The 24,453-nt window shown below is 31.6% G+C and overlaps 1 protein-coding gene across 1 annotated transcript in view; it reads right to left on the bottom strand.

Annotated features, from left to right (window-relative positions):
- LOC149568704 (immune-associated nucleotide-binding protein 9-like) overlaps positions 1-20,147 on the bottom strand; it is a 65,056-nt gene extending 44,909 nt beyond the window's left edge. Inside the window, exons 1-3 of the mRNA XM_089821592.1 lie at positions 20,051-20,147; positions 19,757-19,950; positions 3,131-3,405 (exon numbers count right to left, since the gene is read on the bottom strand). Coding sequence (XP_089677718.1) covers positions 3,131-3,405; positions 19,757-19,931 — 450 coding nt within the window. The 5' untranslated portion in view covers positions 19,932-19,950; positions 20,051-20,147. The remainder of the gene's footprint in view (positions 1-3,130; positions 3,406-19,756; positions 19,951-20,050) is intronic.
- Positions 20,148-24,453: the final 4,306 nt, after the last annotated feature.

The raw sequence follows: 24,453 nt of genomic DNA, 5'->3' as shown, positions 1-24,453 counted from the left end.
ATAATATTGTTGTTGCCAATTTTGAGTCTTGTGCAAGAAGAATAGAAGAGAAAATTGCAACTTAACGATGGGGGTGAGAGAGGGATATGCAGCAATTGTACTGTCAAGAATTAGTTGTTTTGTACATGCATAATTAAGGCAGAGGAATCATTGGATCAATCTGCAATTTCCTTATGTCGAAGCATTGCCTCTGTATAGATAATGAGGTGCTTGTAGAACCATTGTCACGAGTGCTTATTTTCTTCTATCGATTCTAAGGCATATATTTTGTTTTCAAATGAGAATACGATAGCAGTGATGGTGATATTGTCTACAAATGCCACTGAGGATACCGAGAAAGCATTTCTTTACATGATGAGGGAGGTTGAAAGTTGCATTTGCTTAAGACTTTCTAAAGCTTTTTGTTTTGTTTGATTCATTGAATGGCCTTAGAGATGGCGTAAGAAATCTGTGAGGTGCGCCATTTGTGCCTAGTGACATTTGAAGGTGGTAAAAATGAACTATGAATCATTTGATCAATTGCGTCAAAAAGTGTAGGCAATGGTCATATATCAGAACACTTACATCAAGAAGTTTAAGGTCTATGGATCCATCATTTGTTGAAGTTAATAACGTCCTCTTTATGCATATGTCAAATATTCTCTTTGTTTTCAAACCCATCAAGATCATACAGAATAATGCATTCAAGGAATCAAGAGATAGATAAAGAGTAACAGTACACGGCAGGAGGCAACAGAGGTAGGAGCAGATTCATCTTTATAGAGAAGAGGGGGTTGACATATTTGTGTTTCTAAAAGAAGAAGGGGCGTCGCAGCATAATTTTCTTTTCATGGAGTAGAAGTAGGGTGCAGAATTTGGATATGACTTGTCTAGCACTTGAGGAGGAGTTAGACACACTTAGGTAAGATGTGAACAATTAGAAGAAAGGCATCTCATGTATAGACATGTTGATTGTGATTGTTTCCATAGCATTGGAAGAGACATTAGAAACACTTACATGAGATGTGGAACTTTAGAAGAAATTGTTGATTGTGATTGTTTCCATAGTACTGGAGGAGACATTAGAGACATTTAGAGGAGATGTGGACTTTTAAAGAAAATTTATCTCATACTGAGTACTAAATAAAAAATTAGATACACTTAGAGGAGATGTGGAATTTCAGAGGAAATGTGTCTCATTGTGCAATCGATTGATATAATGTTTGATGTTTCTTGAGTGAGGAGGATTAGTTAAGGTGCTTGATCAAATTGCCCTACTCTTGTTCAGATTAATGTAATAAAGGGGGGAATGTTGGAACCATTAGCAGTTATAAAACTAGCATTGCATTCTAATCTAGCTTGAATATAATCAATTGTTCACAATAACATGTCATGTGCCATGTAGGGGAAGAGTCCAAACTTAAAATTAAACTAGTATGAAAGGGAATCTAGCTATGATATTTGTAGACATATATTGTATTTTAACTTCACCAATTAATTATTGGAAGAAGAGACACAATAGAATATTTAGATCTACACTCTCACTATTCATTTCCCACTACATAATATCTATTATGTATGTTTTATTGATATAATATATAAGAATCATGCTAATTCCTTCATTAATCACTTCCTTCACTACTATTTCCGCCCCACATTCTTAATTTAAGAGAGGAGAATTTCCATAGATTTTTTTCTTCTTTACTTCATTTATGAGAGATTTCTTCTCAACGCATATATAACATGGCCTAGTTTTGAGGAACATTAATCTAATATATTAGCATTGTTTGTCTACCTCCACACTAAATGAGGATGTTGATTTGTATAAAAGATATTATCTAGTTACTTTTCTTTGTCGATTAGATTCATATATTAGTGTGTTAGATTTAATTGCAGGAAATTTGAATAAAATATATTAGCTAGCTTAGTAGATCATATTTCTATATTAGTATGTTACATTTACTTGGGGTTAGAAATATTTTAAAAAGGTTTACTAATTATATGATCTCATCTTTTCTTCTATTGTTCCATGTCAAAATTCTAAGAAACTTGTCACAATCTTATTTAATTCAATTTCTCAATCTATCATATGTAAACAAAGCTTTATTAACATTACATTTTTAGGGGAGTTGTAGTCATTAATCAATTGTTAATAATATTAAATTGTTGTCTCTATAACTAATTACTTAATTCTATTTTTTCCTCTCTCTCTTCAAGGACAACTTTTGGTGTTGGATGATATGAGGTCATAACAATTCTTGCAATTTTCTATATCTATTTTAATTATACATTTTATTTTCATGGTTTGCTGTTTCTTACATAGGGATTTTTATATAAATGGGCACCTTAAAATTTTTTATTAGTCAATATCCATATTTTGTCAACTTATGTGATGTTTAATAAACATGCTATTGTGAAAATTTTTATTATCAGATAGAATAAATATTCTAATGCTGAAACTCTTACACATTTATTGAGTATGTTGTGTTATAATTCTAAATATATTTCTATGACCTTTTCATATATATTTCTTGTCACCTTTGATATAGTCATTTAAGTGTAAGTTTTCCTTATCAGTCATATGGCTAAAAATTATCTCTATATATTCTTGTTTAATCATAGGACAACTTCTCAAAAAAAAAAAATTATTTCAATTGGTTTCATGAGGTTTTGGACAATTCTATACCCATATTTTTAAAATCCAACATTGTGAACCTATAGGTGTATTAACAGATAAAGACAAATATTTCAAATAATAAATTCATACTAAATATAGCTATTTTTTTTTTTTGGCGTCATTCTAACATGAACCTTTCAAAACATTAATATGATGGCACATTTCTAGAATTTTTAACCTTTCAAAAGGTTAAATTCTTGTATTTATAAATATTTAATACTTAGCTTATTAAATTACAATATAGATCCTTCCTCAATGTGATATAAAACAATCAACAAAATTACTTTAAAATGAATTTGACACAAAAGGCTTCCTTTATCATCAATATAAATTTACAAAAGGAATCTCATTAATAACATATAAACTAGATTGATATGATATTTTGAGATTGAGGATCTAAATTTTAATTTGCAGTAAAGAAACATGGAAAACAGGAGAGAGGGGGAGGAGAATGGATTAAAACAAGAATCAAACCTTGAGGTCTAGTGTGGAGGCATTGACATAGTCCTCAAATGTAAAACTGGTGTTATTATCGAGCTCATCAGCACCCGTAAAGGCAACGATCATGTAGTTGGTGCTTTTTGGTCCAAACAAAATCTGTAAGATATCTAAAATATCTGCTTCTTCTTCTGTGAATCGGTTTTTAATTGAGAGAACCAGAACAAATGCGTGCACACCATCCCTTGCAAGTCGAACACAGTCCACTATTTCTCTGTCCGTAAATTTACTCGCATTTCTATCAAACATACCTGCATTGAACACTTTTATTACTTCTTGTTTGTTTCTCATGATCGGAAAAAGTAAACTCAATCTCGTAAAGAAGCGAAAAGTGGAAAATAATCTCATGGGGACTTAATTGTAATATAGAAGCGTGAAAATTGTAAATTTATTCTACTTCTACTTTCTGAATGGAAAGTTGAAGTGATGGCATATATAGAAAGAGTACTTACAATGTCGATTACAAGCTACGATATGAATTATACACTATCATTTTTGTGTAGCTTACAAAAGATATTGGGATATGTTTTAGTATGAAATTTTGACTAAAAAATTTTCACTAAAAGAAGGGTAAATTTTTTATTGAATACTAAAGAGTACAGAACAATAGAAGAAACAAAGCGCACTAAAGAGCTTTATTTTGGTCCACAAGTTGAACCAGCTTCTGAGATAAATTAGGTGGAAACATCCTATGATCAATAATGTTCCAATCCAATGTATGTTCGGAGGCCCATTTACAACCACCTACAAGTTAATTTCATAGGTAATTCTTCTCCAACCATGTTGATAGCATTGTTTCACTGCAACCAAGATTGAAAGGGCTTCCATGAGGTTATTTGTATGTTAACCTTTGTAGATAGAAAACATAAACTAAACATCACCAGAGCTATCATGCCCAACTCCCCCAATGCCTGCCAGTCCAAGATTTCCCCATGAAGAGTCATTAGTGTTGATTTTAAGAACTCCAACATGGGGAGGAGTCCAATGCCCCTCATGATTAACATGCTGAGAGCGCTACCTAGCTCTATTCCTAGAGTGTCTGTGGGGGAAAGAGGGAGCACCACCCTGAAGAGGAAAGGAAAGGTGTGAGTAAATACTAGCATCTCCAGGGTCCAAACCTCCACCAAAGTCACATTTAGCTAGGAGTGTTTCATGAAGAGAATTAACAATTTTTCCACATAGGTGCCTGATCCCCAGCTACACATCATGAAAGATCATCCTATTTCTCTCAAGCCAAACATGCCATAAAATAAGAGAAGGGCCAATAGTCTAGGCCACCAGAAGAAAAGAGGTCTTAGAATGGGGATGACCTAGATAGTCCCAAAACTCAAATAACAAGGAAACATGCTAGCACATACATCCCCACACACTCCACTAGAAGTGCCAAATCTGCTTGACAAAAGACCACTGGAAAAAAGGTGGGAAATATTCTCTTCACTATTGCAACATAAGACACAAAAGGAAGGGCCTTAGAAGCCTCTCTTGCAAAGATTCTCCCAAGTAAGACAATGATTGTAGACCAGAATCCAAAGGAAAAACTTACACTTAGGCCAAGAAAAGCTATTCCAAACTTTTTTCCACCAAGAGACCTCCACCTCGCCAAACAATTGCTTAGTTAGCACAAGGTACCTTGAAGAAATAGAATACTTGCTAGAAGAAGCATCTCCCCAAGCCAAAACATCAGGTCCCTACAGAGAGCAGCACTCCCTAGAAGCCAAGATCTGAGAAAGCTTCAATCGATCCCCTAGAGAGCCACTCGATGACCAATCAAAGGAATTCTTTCATCTGTAATCAATAGCAAGGCCTAAGATATGATCCTCCTTATAATGAGTCACCTTATTCCATCCAATAGAGAGGAAAACAATAGAAAGAGATTTTACATGTAGATAAGAGGACAAGAGAGGAGGATGCTTGCTCCAGGAATCACTCCAAAACAAAGCTTCAATGCCTCTGTTATAGATCCAAAATGGACTACTCTTCACTAGGTGAGCACCAATCTTGAGGATATTCCACATAATAGAGCCTCTTCCCTCAAGAGGAAACCTATAAACATCTAAAGGTTCAACACCAGGTAAATACTTGTGTACATGATACAGGCCCAAAGTTGAGACTAACTGGAACACTAGCACCAATAGAACTTGGCAACAAGAGCTTGACTACACAAGATAGTAGAATGAATGCCGAGGCCTCCTTCCTTTTTTGGCTTGCAAACAGTATCCCAATTGATGAGGCTTCATTTAGTATTTCGCAAATTGCTACTCCAAAGAAATTGGTGAGAAAGAGCATCAAATTCCTTAAGAAAATATGTTGGGGCAGCCTGAACCATGCTTCTATATATGAGAAAGGCTTGTAGCATAGATTGCAGGAGAATCACCTTGCCAACAATAGAGAGCCACCTATGAGTCCAATGATTGCAACAAGATAACTTTCGATATTATTTAATTATTTGTTGATGATATTGTAATTTTGTATGATTAATGTTTTTATTTTGAAGTTTATATTGGCAAAATTTGGTAGTCAACAATATTGAGAAATTTTTAATATTGGAAAAAATGACATTTCCAGATGGCTAGTTGTTTGAATTGTTATACCCTCTCAAATTTCCATAGCTCTAACTAAAGGTCTAATGGAAGTTTGCAACTTTTCCCTTACTAAATCCATATGTTTACACTCACACACATTGACATTTTGGGTGCTATGCATTGGGAAAATGTGGCTTCTCAGAAGATAGAACCCAACATATAGTTCTCTAGCTAGAATTATAGGATATTTAGGCTCTACACACATATCGGTAGGTACTCCATACATGGAGCTCTTGAGCTAAGGCTCCCCTCTAGCAAAGCATTTTTTTGTGAGTGTGTCTTGGAATTCTTTTGTGAGTAAATGAAATGATTTTGAATAGTGATTTCTTTATTTTTTTAGCTTATAATTGTTTTATGATTTACAAGACAATAAGATGGCCACAGTGCACAAAAGGGTAGCTTTTGTAGGGAGTAGAGGGGAATTTCAACACATTGAAATGTTTATATGTGAGAAAAACACTAGGGTTTCAAATCTTATGCATTTTCCTTAATTAAATAGGATAAATATTAAAAATGATCAAGGGATCTTGTAGGCTAAGTTAAAATATCGCAACCCTTAGTGTTCATTCATGGAAAATGGTTAAATAGAGCTATGATTCGGGTAGTTGAGTTTCTTTGATTTTGATTGTTTGAGAGAAATGGTTAAGCAAAATCTAATGATATAACAATATCAAAAGGTTGAAGACATGTTATTTTTTAATAAATTTTTGGTGTTTTTTTAACCATAACAAGGTAAAGTTTGCTGAGTATAATAAAATTTATTCAGATGCAATAAAATTTTAAGGTTCTTCAAAAACCCTATTTCATGTAAATTTAACCTAGTACTTTTTTTTCATATTTCCCAATCCTCTTCAAATTTATCCCACTCTAAGATTGGGTGAGCAATGAGAATTTTCTAGGGAGGGTGAGAGTGAGGGAGGGAGAGGGACTAGGTTTCCACTCCCACCATAAAATTGGATAAAAGACCCTTGAGTTTCATGATATGTGAAATCCATGTGCATGTGGTCCTAGGTCAAAGCTCAAGTGAAAAATACACATTACAAAAGTGGGTGCACTTTACTATTAAAGCACAATCTAGAATGTAATCCTCTCTTCTCATTTATATGTCATATTTTGGAAACATTTTTTTTTAAATATAACATTCTTTTCTAAATCATTTAACCTTTTACTAATAATATTTCCATAAAAGCAATTTATTCAACTAGATCATGGTTTTTCTTCTTCGTTTTTATTGTGGTATAATCATGCCACTTAACACTTGAATTTCTAGACCCATCTATATTAACATTGATTGGTAACTTATTGGATATATATTTAAATCACATGAATTCTTTAAACAAATTAGCAATAAAAAATTATGCATTATAAAGAAGATTACCCAAGCTTCTTGGTTGGTTAAACATTATATTCTATAATGGAAAATGAAATTAATCTACCATTACAGATAATTGCGACTTGGGAAAAGCTTCCATTTGTATTGATTTAGGTATTTTTTGGCAAACTAATTTATACTCTAGTGTCAAAATGGTTAAGGGACTAGTAAATTATATACATGAAATTATAATAGTTCAAATGCCTTCTCTTACTAGAATTAGGATTAGAATATATTTTTATTATCTCATGAGTTCATTATAGAGAAGAAGACATGAGATGGTTAAGAAAGGATTGAAATTGATATGACTCTACTAAACCTCTTTCCTTAGTCTATAAATGTAAGAAGTCAAGTACCAAAACTATGGAAGTCCTTGAGGAAAAAATATTGTTGCTAGAAATAGGTATGTGTTTATTAAAAAATAGGTACTCACTTTAGGCTTGGTTCACTAATCCTAAATTGAAAAAATGTGTACCCATTTTTTCTTTAAAATGTGTACTTGTTATTTTAAAAACACGTACCCATTTCTTAAAAAATAAAAAAATTATACTTTGACAATTGGAAGCTCATTTTTACCCACTTTTAGAAATGAGTACCCATTTTGAAACATGTACACATTTCTTAAAATTCAAAATTCACATATTATGGGTTGCATTGTGTTTTGGCTTGGGATAAGCTTGGTAGGACAAAGCCTATGCTTGTTCTAGAAAATTTGGCTAACGCACAAAAACATGAAATTTTTGCCTTGCCATAAATTTTTTTGGAAAAATTTCCAAATAATTTTTTTTACAAAATAAAAAATCATTATAGTACTCTTTATGACTTCTAAAAATCTAAATTCTATAGTACTATGGCTTATTTTAGTATTTTTTACAATATTTATCAACCCAAATTGGTACTTAAACTTCAAATAGTATAGTTAACTAAAATTAGAAAAAATAATTATATGTCATGAATCTATATAGAATGTACTTCAATATTAAAAAAGAAATGAAAAAGGGTGAAGTTTTCATCAAATTATGGTGGTCATACACTAGAGGCCTTCAAAATCCACTTTATGATCAAATTTTTTTTTAATGAAAAACAAATATTCAAAAAAAATTAAGGAAAAACATTCTCATCAAATTTTGGTTTATTAGGTACCTTTTCCCAAAAGGAATTACAAAATTCATTTGTATGCTCCGAAAAAGGGTGGTCATTCACATATGTGGCATGCTCCTCAAACAAGCATTTTGAAACAATAGGTTTTTAGTTCATGCCTACAAAAATGTAATTTATATCATATGGGTATTCATACAAATTACATATTTTAAAACTAGACTTTGAGCACTACATTTTCCATTATTGAATTTTTCCAAAATTCAATCTTGATGTGCCTCAAATTTTGGCATTAAGTGACAAGAATTTTGATAAAATATGAAAAACACTTTCACCTTTTGGCCAAAAGTTGGACTCAATCTTTTAAACCCACCCTAGTAATACATATCACATTTGAAGGACCTTGTGGTTTCTGAGAGATAAATAACTATCAACGAAATGACACTGATAATGATTCAAGAGTAATAGAAAATTGACAATTGATACATTGGTACTTAACCATTAACATCAAATATAACAATATGCATTGTTTATAGATTACATCATCGCCCATAAATAAAAGGTTATCTTCTAGAATTTGTACAAGTATACATCTATCAATATTTAGGAAGATTACTTGAAATAAAATAGAAAATTACTTTTACTATGGAAACTTAACCTTGTATTGTACTTTAAAAATCAAATGGGGGTCATGGGATAGCCCCCCTTGCAATACTCAAGGGTAGTACCACAAACAAAGGGATATGCTTCATTTGGGGTCCAAGGGAAAGATTAAATTAACACCTTCAAAACTACATAGAACTTTATGGTGCACATAATTTTTTAATTTTTTTAGATGCCAAAAATAATGTTTAGGAAGACTAGAAATAGAAATTTTATGTCAAAACTATCATTTATAAGTTACTGCACCCACTAACATTTCTTGTCAAGATAATACTAGACACTGCTAAGTTACCTCAATAATGTTCCATATAATTATTTTCTAATAACTTCTTAAAGGAAAGTTTCATATTATGCATCAAACTTAGAATAGCACCTGATACATTGCATAGGTTAATTGAATATACACAAATTAATTTCTTATGTTGTACAATAGGGAAAGTATTTTTTAGTGGCTAATATTTGTAAACTGGTTAATTTTAGATATTTTTGGATGGTAAATTGGCTAATAATTTACAATTGAATGCAACCGAATTTGCCATATTTTTATAAATTTTAGCTTTAAAATATTTAAAATTGCTCAATAATTTATTTTCTTAAAAAAATTGTGTTTAAAGATTTGCCATAATATTCGATATATTCTTAGATTTGATTCACCTAAATATTATATATTATTTGAGAAATTTTTAAAATTCAGCAATAATTATCATAATTATTAGTTACTTAAAGGATATCACCAATATTTAGTTTTAACTATTGCTTTAAAATATAATGTAATGATTCTTATAATAATCCATGAGTCAAAAAATATTTAATTTCATTTGTAATATTCTATGGTGATTAATGAAATTTCTATTATTATTGAGATTCACCAATATTTTCCATACAAAAGCTATGATTCCAGAATAATCACTAATATAAGTAATATTTAAAATAATTTTTTTGAAAGGTTCATGAATAGAAATATTTTTTGTTTCAAAATAATGAAAGATTTACCAATATTTTATATCTTTTTTTGGAGGGGTGTTTCTTAAAGATTACCCTGAAAATAGGCTTACAAAATGACATGCAAAATTTGTTGGTCATATGTTTTTCATTGAGATAGGGGTTTGGAATCAAGAGCATACTCCATATTGTGGGAGAAGCATGAAGACTTATACAAAATAAATATTTTGCATAGAATAAATTGGGCACTACAAAGGAAACTTGAAGACTTATGCAAAACAAGTTGTTCATATAAAATAAGTGGGATTTTTTCATAAAGGAGCATCCTATATAATTAGAAATTATGGTAATGTATGATCTATGGGAAACAATTACCTCATATAAAATCATAAAGAGGTATAATAGGAAGGTTTTAACCATGTATAACATGTTTTTGAAGATGAATTCAATTTAAAAGGATGTGCTCATACACATGTAATGTTGTTCTAACTAGTCTCATTGGCATTATGAAGGGAAGATAGTGTTGTAAATACTTTACACACCAAAAGTATTGTAATTAATTAGCAATCAGTTAAGAAGTATACTCCATCTCATGAGAACTGGAAGAAATCTACACTATTCATCACTGTGACATGAAAGAAATTCAAATTAGATGTAGAATTCTAACAAGAGCTGCAAAAAGAAGAAAGGATAAATAAAGTGAGGCTAGACCAAGAGTAAACTAGCAAAGCTACTAGTCTAAACCCTATGATGTAGTTGTCATGGGTTGTTTGTCAATCACTTAGTAATGCAAATTCAAAATTTAAATTTATTGATTTGAGTGAAATGATGATCTAGTGTTTTGACACCCAAAGATAAATAGTTACATGCACTTTTGTAACTAAGTGTGCATATACAAGTATGCTTAAAGTATGAATAAATGGCCACATGAAGAGAGATCAAAGGAAAAAAATTTAAATGTATTAAATAGACAAATGAAGAAAAAGACAAAATCAACCCAAAGAATCTTTATGCACTATAGATAGGGTGAAGTAGAGAAGATAAAGAGGAGTGATACAAAAACTATTACCAAAATTGTCCAACTAGCAAGACAAGATCCACTTATGTTCTAATATATACATTGAGGATCTATTTGTAAAGGTGTTCCAAATAGTCTAGATCATATATGATTTCTTTCTAATGATTATAATCATTTTAAACTCTTAAAAAAGCATACTTCAATAGCAAGCATATGGTAAAACCTTTAAATAGGCACCTCTTAGAAGGAGTGGTATATACTATAAACAAGTAACTTTAGTAGGCCAATTGTAATTCTAATAGGTGTAGACATCCTGAACAAAATACATTCCTAGAAGGAACAAGTTCTAGCTCTTAATTAGGTAACCTTTTGTTCATAATAAAAGGCTAGTGGATATATTATCCCAACCATATTTTTATCCTCTCATTGGGATTTTCACTTGTAAATTTTTTTGTCCACTAATAAATTCTTTTGCATGTGATCCATTGTATTTCTATTTCATTGTATTCATAGATATGTTAATATTGAAGTGGTTTTTGTTTAGTACATTTAGAATGGCTGATAGAATAACTAGTTTTGGACTCAATATTGATTCACCCAAACTCTCAGTATCTGTTGGAACTAACAACTGATATAAAATCCTAGACCTTGAAAATAAAATTCTAATAGCTTGAGGGAAGATCGATTAGAAGTCATTAAGTACAAGAAGCAGTATGATGAAGCTCTTGATAGTATTGAGGATAAAAAACAAACTCAGTGAAATCCATATGATCATTGAGATAATGGAAGAGCACAACAAAACATGTGGATTTGAGGAGATGATATCTATGCTTATAACTAACAAAAAGAAACTAAGAAATTTTTTCATGAAGTTGTAGAAAGAACTAGAAGAAGCATTGGAAGTGTCAGAGACATTAACCAAGCATAAAGAGAGAGAATGTGACACTATGCAGGCACTAGAGAAGGGTAGAAAAGCACAAAGAAAATCCATAGAAGCCAGGAGAATGAATGAAGAGAATGCCAGATAAAAGGACAAGAAGATTCAAAAGCTAAATGTGGAACTTAGGAGCACCAATGAAGGGAATGAGAGTTTAAAAAAATTCAGCGACAATTCTAAGAAGATATACAAGAAAATTAAAGCTCAAAGGAAGACTGAGAACACAATTAGTTTTATTTATGAAGGAAACAATGAGACTGAAAGAGGTGAGATGTTAGGGAACAAGAACTAGACCAAAAAAGAATAAGGGAAAACATCATCCCAAGGTATGAAGCCTAAGAAACCCACCTATTATTATTGTGGTAAAGTAGGTCACACCTTAAATATGCTTTCATAGAAAGGTTATACCCAAAGCACACAGTACCTTCTATGAGTATTGCAATACATATCATTAGTATGGTCATTCTTCTCAAGCATGTAGATCTCATTCAAATGAGAAAAGATTTGATGGGTACTACTACTTTTGCAACAAGCATGGAATAAGGTAGAGGTTTATAGATCAGTAGAAATATAAATCTAGTTCTCTCAGAGAACCTTCAATCCCAAGTGGAACAACAAGTTCAGTGAATCAGTATGTTCAAGTTGTGAGAATTTAGGACATATAACTAAATACTACAAATTTACAACCAGTTAAAAGAACTGCTTATGATTATGGAGAGGAATAGGCATGACTTGTTACTATTATGGAAAGAAAAGTCATCTTTCTAGAGACTATATATCAAGAAGAGGATCCCAAATGAAAAACATGGAGAACAAAAGAAAGATTGTGGAAAAAGAGGAAGTTAGAAGAGTCTTCAACAAAATCTGGCCAAAGAATGTTGATGAAAGTGAAGTTCCCAAGGCTAAAGAAATTTGAAGCTCATTAGTTCAAGGTGAGAGTTTTCAAGAAAACTAAGATAATCCAAGCTTAGATGGGGTAGTTTTGTGAAAGAAAATATCATACATAGGTCCCCTATTCAAAATTAGTAAAAGAATTTGCTAAAAAGGCATGCGAAACCTATAATGAGATAGGAATATGTAAGGATTATGATCATTGTTGTCTGGTTCATTGGTATTAATTGCAAAATCATTTGTGGATAAGCATTGTGTTTAGCATTACATATTAACATTGACCTAGTGATTGTTCATTTAAGGGTATAAATAGGTTAAAAGGGTCTAATTAATCACTTTGCAAACTTGAATTCTTCAGGTCAGGGTATAAAGAGAAGAATTGGGTAAGATTGATGATTGAATTAAGAATATATAGGCTAGTAATAAGGTCATTTTATCTATGTATGAAGATATCCAAGATATGTATAGAACACATGCACAACTATTAGAAGTGGATAAAATACTATCATGCAACTGACTTAGAGATTTTTGATGATGACTCTAGAACACAACTATGCTATTTGAAAATAGTTGTACAAAAATTCAAGCATCATTTGAAGTAGTATCTTGTAAGGATGATGCCGGATGTATTTTTGAAAGTGAGGAGACACTAAGGGAGTTGGACTCTAAGTTGGATGATTTTGCATGAGAAGTAAGAAAAGAAGTTCATGATTTCCATAGGAAAGTGAGGGAAAAGTATGAAGCTTCAAGGACTTTTCAAATCCTCAAGAAATAACCTCTTCCATCTAAAAGTTCAAAAGAGAACATTCAAACATCATTTTGGTTGAAGGCAACAAGACTCAGATTCTATCACTTTATGGAAATTGTGAACTTAGAAGAAAATAAATCCATTTTAGTCCTATGACCTAGAGGTTCACTTTTCATAAGGTGCATTTTTCACAAAGGTGCACTTTTGATATGGTGCAAAAAATACATAGGTGCTCTTTTTATAAGGTCTTCCAAATATAGAGGTTACCTTTTCATAAGGTGTGTTAATCACAAAGGTGCATCAATAGTTTTGGATCAGTTGCAAGGGTACCACTGGTTAACTACTAGTGTCATTTTCTAGTCATTCCATGCACTAAAAGCACATTTTAATGGAATTTTAATTCCAAGAAATGCCTAGAGAAGGTTGATCTTTCATTTTTTGAAGCTCCAGTGACTCTTAGATCATCTAATGGCTTCTCTCTTCCTATTTTCTTCTCTTTTTATTATTTTAAGTCATGTAAAGGCTCATGCACCCATTAATTGATATAAACAAGGGTGGAGACCTACTTAGCACCATTTAAAGAGTCAAATTATGTATAATTAGCTTAATTTTATTAGTTTTAAGCATAGTATTTATATTAGAAGATCTCTCACTCCTAACACAAAACAAGGAGAGGGTTTCTTATAAATAAATGGATGTAATATGTACTCTAGGTTGATATTTTGATGCAATAATATATTATGATAATGATACTCTTATTCTGAGTGTAGTAAATCTTCTCAAAGTGTGTTATTTTTAATGAATTTGTGTTCATGAATAGTAATGGAGATAATGGTTTTATTGTGTTATGATAGTTGTGTGATCTTTTAGTTTTGGTGTTTTTCCTATGTTAATAAATTTTGTTGTCGTGACAAGCTGAAGAAAGGACCACTGCTGTTCTTGCATAGATTTTTTTGCTGTGTGCTCACACTTTTGGTGGTTGCACATCTTTCAATTTTTCATTATAAGTTTTGATAAAAAATTACATCAATGGATTTGAGGAAGCACTACTCCTAATTTTATTGGTTTCCTATGAGGTCCTTTTGATAATTTAATTTATAGACATGTTATTACTTGGGCTTATGTCCATTAGTAATTTCCCTTTCGATAACTTTATTTAATCTCTCATTACTCTATCTTCTTTATTTTATTTTCAAATATTTGGTTAAAATAGGAATCATATAGTTGCATTGATTAGAAATTATGCTCATCATTAAACAAAAAATAACAAAATACATTTTTTTGTGGTTACATTTCCTCAAATTTGTGCACAATTGACAAATACCAAAAAAGGACTCCTTGTGAAGATTTACATTTATGTTCAATTGAGCTACATAGCAGGTTGAAAAAGAACCATTTGGAATCAGTGATCAACTTTTCAAGAGAGAGATTTATGAGAATTTATATTGTTACCATCATGCCAAATGACTACTCAACAAAAGTGGAGCTAGAAGGAGGGCCTAAAACCATTATCCCCAAAATCAAAGTCATTGTTTGACAATTCTATAAAATTCACAATTCTATTTTGATAGCCTGTTAATAGTCATATGGTGCACCTATTAGTAGGTGCACTTTTCACTAAGGTGTGTTTGTCAAACAATACGCTTTTCACCAAGGTGTTCTTTTTGCATGGGTGCACCAAGTTCAATTGTATGCTTCTCAAGATGTGTGCAAACTAGAATATCTGGACCTATCATCTCCCTTTTAGTGAGTATTGAGGTCTTCACCACATAGGTAAGAGTTTCTAAGAATTAGTCATTTTTCCAAGCCTTGTAGTGATAAAGGGATACTTGGGTTTAACTCACTCACATTTCAAATTCCATCATCATCATCCACTCTATGTTCTACTTTACCCATTCCCATCATCATGCACAATGGGTTTCTTCAATGCCCAAATTTGACCATTGAACCTAACTTGTCAACTACATGACTTGCCCAAAAATCCTAAATTTTTTTCCCCACTCTTCATCTATGGAGAATCACAAACAATAGAAGATCATTTTAAAATTTTCAAGGAAATATTTAATCTAAACAAGATTCAACATTTGGACATGGTATACAACCTATTCATTTCAATTTGGGGGAAACACCATTCAATTGGTACCTCAATATGCCTCACCAATATCAATTAGATGTTGGAACTCATTTGAGAGAAAGTTTCTAGCACAATTCAAGGTCTACATTAATTGAACTATCCTACTCATCAGTTCATCTTAATTAAGAGGGATCTCCATGACTCTATTTCATAGTTTAATCATCTCTTCTATAGGATGTATTGAAGAATGGAGTTTCCATAAAATGTCCCCCAAGAGGCTACCATCAAGATCTATTTGGAAACACTTGATTCATTAAATTCTATTTTCCTAAGTGGCTTCTTCCTAGAGACATTGATACCCTAGAGAAGGTCTTCAAAGAGGTTGTTACATTCATGAATTAGGTAAATTTCCATGGTGGACCGAACCTTTTGCCTTCCTTTATTTTGAGTAATGCAACAACCATACCACCATTTCTAGTAGAAGTGCCTATGACACCTGATCAAATGCCCCTCTTGAATCTAGTACCTTTACTCCAACAAGATAGTGTAGCTCCAATACCAACAATTCTATATTCAAGGTATGATCCCCAAAAGACTACATTCTTTGAGCAAAAGACTTCTCCATGTACTAAACTTGAGAACAATATGGCCAATGAGTTTGAGGTGATGAAGTGGACAATGTCTCTAAATTATCCAACAAACTTATCGAAATAAATTTTAATTCCTTGAAAAGCCAAGGAAATCATCCAAGACAAATTTCAACCCAAAATAATTATTCTCAAAATCAAAGAAGAAATTTTGGCCCTTATGATAGCATAAAAAATGAGAATAATGGTATTAAAGTATGATCTCAAGTAAAAAGAAATACGTGTTTAATGATGTTCGATATTGGCCTCCCCAAATCATGGAGGAAAAACCTTTGAATTTTAGTGTAATGTTGTTTGAATCATATAATAAATGTATAGGAGGAAACAATGATGAAGATGATCAAGAGGAATTTATGTTCCCATTCAATGAAGAGAAAGTGCATTGATACTCTCGAATACTTGTTTATTGCAGCAGTAAGAGGAACACAAAAGGTTTGAAAAATAGAGAAGAGTCTCTAATGCATGATGTCTCTCTATGGTTACATCCTACTCCTCCAGAAATCTACATCTCTAACACTCCATTGTATTATGATGCTCCAACATATATTACCTCGATATTTTAGAAGGAATCACATGTAAAAGATGAGGTTTTGAAAGGTTTTATGGATAAAATAAAAATAAATTTGAAGTATCTTGGAGAAGATTATAATCCAAACATCCTTTTGATTCTAAACTATTGTCTCCTCCATCGAAAAATTCATTCAAAGTTGAAATGTGTTAGTTTTCAAGATGTAGTTTCTAATGTGTTAGCGCAGACAGATCAACTTGCTAAAATTGTTGGAAATAGTGAAATTGTTGCAAGCTTTGGTGTTTTAAATAGTGATATATATATATATATATATATATATATATATATATATATATATATATATATATATATATAATGATGATGATGATGATGATGATGACATAAAACCAATTACACAAGGTTCCTTCTTGAAGGATGTAACTACCAATGGTGCCCTAAGAATTCGGTCACTATCCTCAGCATGAACACAATATTGGAGTAATTCTCTGAACACTTAGGTCCATTCCAAGGACACCAAAAGAATGTAAATTATCTTTGATTGTCTATTTCTTTAGTGATTACTATGTTTCAACTATATACAAAAAGAAACTATTCAATTAGAGTAGTTCTATATGGACACATGGTTGAGTAGGTTGATTTAATAGTTTAAAAGCAATACTTAAAGGTGACTTTGAAAGTTACCATGTGCGTATTTCTTTTGGTGGGTTTTGACTATATGCACTCCTATTTGTGAAACTATTACACACCCTTAAAACTTGGTATATAATTTATAATGAATTTTAATAATTTCAAAATAAATCAAGATCCATCTGAAAACTATTCTATTATACTAATGAGTTGATATTTCTTTTTAGGAATATTATAATCTCTTTGGCTAATTCACTAGTTTTAAATATAGATACCGCCAATTTCACTCATATCACTCTTTTTTTATTAGAGTTTACTTCACAAGTCTTGGATAATAAATTCCTTTCAATTTTGAAGATTTTTAAAACCATTGCATACTACCATCAATTTCTCTAGGCCCAAAAATTAAATATTATTACTAAATTATTTGAGGCTAAATATTTTTCAAGAGTATACCATAGTGGACTCTCCCCATTACTAGCTAAAAAATGTCCTTCATCAAAGAAATTCCTTTGATGAAGCAATAATGGTCCCTTTTGTGGAATGCCCAAATGAGAAGAGTGGGAGAAATATTAAAATAAAATGTGTTTAGTTTATATGTAGATGCTAAAGGTTTCAAAAATCATATTAGATTAATTAAAACATTAGGATTACATAGAAGCTTATGGATTCTTTAGAGCATTAGACTTCTTAGAAAAGGGTCAGTCAAGGGTAAAATGATAGATTCCTTGTGTTAAAAAGGATATTATTTTTATTAGAGTAAAATAGGTCTTCACGGGACTTGTTACCATTATTTATTTATTTATTTATTTAATAGGGATCTTCAACCCACTCTAAAACTACCAGCTTCAAAATATTAGAGATAACTAAACCAAAAACTAATAGAATTGGATAAAAGGGATATCTAGATAGATCTCTAGCTATAACATCAAAAGGTTGAAACTACTAATCTCAATACAAAATGGTTTTAAAATATCCCTTAACCTCAAATGTAGACATATAGTTTTATAAGTACCCTCAAGCTAATAAATGGATTTCACTAAAGTTCACATAAAATTTTATATCAAATACATGAGGGAAAAGCAAAAACTAATGACTAGAAGAAATTTGCAAAAAAGGATTCTTAGACTTTTTTAATTGAAAAATGTGTTTTAGCAAAGCTCTCAAAACATTCGTGCTACCTATAGCTTAAAGATAAGATACAAATAGCTCCCAAAATATGGATTTCAAATAAAATATTAAAGTAGGAAAACACTTTATAAAAATTCAACTTCTAATAACTAGAGAAAAATCCCTCAAATATAATCTTCTAGTCATTCCCACAATGCTAAAACCCACCTCCATAGGGGACACCACCACCTCAATGTGAAACATATGAGTGAATAAAAGAAGTAGAAAAGACCCCAATATATATACATATATAATTCATCTGCATCCCTTCTGTGTTGTTCTATTTAGAGGATGATTTTCTTATTTGGTGGCATGATATTCAATGTGTTGTATCCATTATACTTTTAGATAGTTTGCATGATGACATTTATGGGTTTCCATTTGGGCATATTCATATTGCTCATTTATTGTTTGCTAAGCCCTAATTTTTGGTGTTGGTGTTTTTTGTCATCCTCTAGTTGAGATAATTACTACTGTTTCCCACACATCCCTAGTTATAGCCTAATTTTTTATGTTTATGTGGAGGATAAGTTTGGGGTATTTTTTATAGACCCCAAGTAATTTAAAAAGAAAAAGAAAATCTTGTGGTTTACTGTTTCTTTTTTAGGAATTGATTTTTATCTTGCTTCTCAAAAACTTTGGTGGTTTCTCCCTTTGACCCATTCCCATGAATCTTTTATGTATACAAAGTTCTCTCGTTTTGAGTTTGGGTTTGTTCTAGCATCTATAATATATGAAGATTTAAGATTTATTTTCTTCATTATACCTCTTTTTCTTTGAAAAAATGAACTTAAGCCCTACCATCCCATAAAACCTCAACCTTACCACTACCATTTTCGCTACTCATATCTACAACTCTTGACAATAGATTTCAAAACTTCCTTTCTAGAGTCCCAATTTTATAGAATCATAAGTTAGACACTTGAAATATTATTCATTACCTATAAAATATATTACTAAATAAGCAAAGATAAATGATCAAGTTAATTATCTTAAAAATATCAAGTTCATTATACATATTGAGCAATTTTCGAATCATGAATTTAAAAACACCGAATGCAGACAGGTTATCAAATTATGAATATAGATAATCTCAATGAGTTTAGAAAACATAAGCCTCAACTTTAAGATTGTATAAGTTTATACTTAATGAAAGTAATTCCACGATAAAAGATTGTAAACTGCTCCTATTTATCTACTTTGATGCCACTAGATTTGAATTCGTCATAAGTTCTTCATAGGACTACATTTATGTAATACACGGAAAAAATAAAAATGCAATTGGAGAACGGTTTAAGGTTTACCAGGAGTGTCTACAACATTTATTGTTCGGCCATCCTTCCAGTCGCATTGCGCCAACTGGCAGCATGTAGTACTGCTTTCAGACGTAAACTCATTTCGTCCCAGGATGGAATTAGCCGTTGAACTCTTCCCATTTCCGGTTCGCCCAATTAAAACCAGAGTCGTGGGATCCATCATCAGTTTCACTAAACTTTATCTGCGAATCAACATTGAATTCATCAAATTTCTCTAAACTTATCCACCAACAAAATCAAAAAATAAGTTACAAATTCCCAATCAAAGTTTCGCTTAATCACCGGCCAGCAACTTCCACGCAAATGTAGCAAATACAAGGGCTACAATTTCATCTGTGTGTAGTGTGATTAAAGAGGAGAATATATGGTTGCGTAGGAAATAAGGCATTCTTGAGTCCAAGGAATAAATTTGAGAGAATGTACAGATTATGTTCGAGAAGAGAATGTATTCGTAGTTATCATAGAAAAGAGGGGTAAAGTTTATGCTCGAAAAGATGGTATTCTTTATATGATGCGATCAAATGATAAAGTTTGGGTGTCCGCAGGAATATCAAGATTTTGAAAGGTAATATAATTCGCAGTCAGATTCCATCCTCACTTGGAAATGGAGACCATATAATTTCTAGGAAGGAAGACAAGATGCTCTTTTAGCCCTATCATGAATGTTGTGACACATGATAGAAAGAGCATAAGTAATACCACCGTCCGCATTGAACTTTGGAACTCAATTATTAAGTAATTAGCAGCAAAGGACAACCAAGAGAATCAACATGAAACAGCAAGTCATTAGACCTACAACACCCAAACCAAAGTTAGGGATGGTTTAAAGCCAAGTTGTTTTAGAGTTTTTTTGTTTTATAGTGCTTAGTTTAACCAGCTCTAAACTTCCTTCCTTGGCCCAAGGAGAAAAACAGGCATCCCTTAATTGAAACCAAAGAAAGAAGCGATCATCTTGTCACATTCAAACAAAGCTTTCCCTCTACTTTCAACCTTTTGAACACTCTTATTGTTGCAACAATCTGATCTCTTTTTGTTGAAATAGGCTAATCATTCTTGTTTGCAGGGCAATCCCCACTAGAATGACCTATTTTACAACAATAATAACAAATAATAGAGGAGTCTTACAAAATCAGATACATGCAAACTCATATGCTTGAAGGAAACAATAAACTACAAAGGGTGCTCCTTTATTTCTCTATAAGCACACAAAAACAAGAAATGATAATATATGTCTTTAATTTTGTAATTGAATCAACATTTCAATATTGTCCAAAAGGGCTATGAGCTCTTAGTTGAAAAACTTTGTCATCCAAGAATTCTAAGTTAAACTCTGATAATTAAGCTCTGACAAGGAACATACTAGTACCAATACTCATGGGAATGAAAGAAAGGGCTTGATATAATGAAAATATCATTCTACCCCATAAACCAAGGACTACCTAATGGGATCTTGAAGTAGTGTGATAGGTTTGAGAAAAAGAATCAGAAACAAATGTTTAGCAGCAACCTCAACTTTGAGGTTCTAGTTCTAACTTGTCCATCTTCTAATATTATCAATATTGAATTTACTCTCATAGAATTTTGTAAAAATTGAGTTATTGAACAAGGGTGCCATCTTGTAAATAAGTATGCCAAGGACAAAAATAATCATCCATTCCACCTATTCTACTAGAGGAACACAAGACTCTAGCTCGTAGAAACAACATCATCAACATGTATATGCACAACTAATTGAGGGATAACAAGTTTCATCCTATCCACTTCAGCTTTTTCAAGAGCATTAGTCTCCAATCACATCTCACCATAAGCACCAATCCCACAAGCAATACTGAGAGAGAAAAATCCAAGATAATCTTGCACACAATTATTATTTAAAGGAATGTAGATCATTAGATTAGTAATTAAGAAAGCAAGGAGCAAACCTACACCTAATAAAGAACTTTAATCTACTGAAGGAGAAACATAAATTCTAGAATCTTGAAGAGAAATTACAAGGGAAAAAGGGGAACAATCTTACTTAATACGATAGGATTATTTGGTTTAAGAAGGAGAAAGCCCCAATAAAAAAGTGTTCAACTATGTAACTCACCCTAGAATCCATAGTAGAACAACTTAGAAAGATCTCTATTTTATCTCTTACCAATGAGAAAAGATGGATTCCTCTTCATCTTCCACTTTTTCACTCTAGTCAACAACATAAAAACAAACCTTAGGAAACATACCTATATTTGGCTAGGTGAGATTTTAATAGAATATAGAAGAGAATCTCATCCTCCTCAACCCTTTCATGAATCAAATTCATGTCCTTATCCTCATCATAATAAATAGCACCATAAACTCTAATAGCTTCACCATCATTAATAATTGACAAACTAGATTAATTGTTGCAAAAAGAAGGCAAAGCTAATGTGGGATGAGAAATTGATGCTAATGCTATAGTGTCATAAAAATCCTTATTTCTCATCAATCTAAATAGAGAAACCCAAAATAATATGAACCAAGGGATAACATCCAACAAGATTTTCATCTCCAACCCTCCCAACACTATCAACATATCCAATGTCATAGAGTAATAGAAAAATTTCATCATCATCCTCATCTGCATCCCCCTTTGTAACTCTAAAAATATTTGATATCCTTCCTCCACTCTCTTTCTTACTCAAATATTTGTTGTCCATTACCATTATTCTTATCATTGTCCATATGTTCTTTATCTCTATATTTATATAGACATAATTCTATTTACATTCTATTTATTTATTTATTATACTTTAAAAATCTAACCATCATAATCTAATTCTATAGCTTAGTGTATTTACTTGGTCGTGCTTATTGGTTCTTGTTGTTCTTGTAGTCATAATCTTGATTTTTCAAAAATTTTAAAGTAAATATTTAACGAATTTCCTTTATTAGCTAGTAGAGACTTGGAATAAAAAAAAAAATTTGTTCTATGTTTGTATAAAAATACACACTTTCTTTCATATAACCACTACATTCTTGAATTTTTTTGATTAGATCAAAAGGCCATTAATTTGTATCTAGATGAAATAAAATATGGAATCTGTCATAATATATCTCACTTATCCTTGTGCACAAAAATTGCCTACTAATCATTCTAGAATTTATAAATGTTTGAATAATTTTATCTATCAAATAATTTTAAAAATATATTATATTAACATTGAGTGTGATATAGAATATCATTAGCTCTTGAAGTTTTTGGAGTTAATGTCATCAACTTAAAAAATTCCATATATACTCGATATAATTATAGATGTTAATTGTAAATAGATGCATAAATGATGAGAAGATAATTATCACTTCCCATAGTAACATCTTAAAATGGATGCACTTGTCTTTTAAGACCTTTTAGCATCTGTCTCATAGTGACTTCCTCGACCATGGATGGATATGTGCTCAAATTATCAATTCCCACTTTGTCCTATTTTCTTCCACATTTTCCTAAATCTTTCTGTAATGATCTTGATCTTTATGAGGCCTTGTCTTGTCTCCTCTCTGGGAATATGTTGACCTAAACTAACCTAGTCCAAAAGAGGTTGACCTAGGTCAACCTCTTCCCTAGAGATTGAGATACTTAGACCTCAAAAAGTCTTGAGGTTCCAAATTGTTAAATCTCACTCTCCAGTTAACTAGTATATAAAGAAGCTTCGATGCCTCATTTTTCGTATCACACATGAAAGATACATTTAAACTTTACAATCAATATATTCAAGGGATTCAAACATCCAATCAAAGGAGTTTCCACCAAGCATTGAAGGCTTCTTTGTGAGCATTTCCTCTTCAAGATCTAGATTATTGTTGGCCATCAAGGGAGGAGATCTACATTGGGGAATTTACCATCCGCTTCATTGATGAACATTTACATCCATGGCTTTGTAGTGTGGTTATGGTAGATCAATTGCAACATGTGCAAATATGCTACATTTACATGTACTGAATTCAACATCTACAACATACAACAAGACAAAATCATTATTGACCAAGGTTTTTACAAGCAAGGTGAATACTTACATTTACCTTGTTTACTTACATTTACATTTCTCCATTTAATGTTGATTCCTCAATTTAGGGCTTGACCAAGGAAAACCCTCATCAACTAGACAAAAAAAAATCTCTTCTTTATGTGTACAAGAGTAGGATAGCAAAATTGTGATTGCAAATCTTGAAATTACTCTTCAAAAGCTTTTTGAAAAATCTAGGGTGGCCTCATTACAGTGCTCTAGGAATATGTTGAAATCATGTGAATCATTCCAAAAAAATCGCCACTATGTAAATGTGTTACTTTCTTCTAAGATGACAAAAATTAGTTTTCAGGTATTCTAGATTTTTCATTCTGTCCAAGGATATACAATTAGATTTTTAGTTATAGGTCTAGATCCACACTTTTTAGATCCAAAATACAACTTCCTCTATGCATTTTGAGGCGAGTCTTCTATCTTTCATTTCTATTCATAATTTTATCATAATTATGTATAGTGATCGGGATGATTGTGTACACTTAGCATTTAGATCTACATTACTTAATCAATTAGTTCAATTTTGCATGCACATTATCACATAGGGGCCAAAGAGAGTATTTCTCTATATTGTATTCCTTTTCATAATTTCAATTTTTTATTGGCATCCCTTCCTTTTGGGCATTAAGTTAATCTAATTTGGATTCA

The sequence above is a fragment of the Cupressus sempervirens genome, chromosome 3 (assembly GCF_028749045.1).
Source record: "Cupressus sempervirens isolate cs-2001-9-10 chromosome 3, ASM2874904v1, whole genome shotgun sequence".
Taxonomy (NCBI): domain Eukaryota; kingdom Viridiplantae; phylum Streptophyta; class Pinopsida; order Cupressales; family Cupressaceae; genus Cupressus; species Cupressus sempervirens.
Note: the sequence above shows the minus strand (reverse complement) of the source record. Positions and strands in the feature narration are given on the sequence as shown.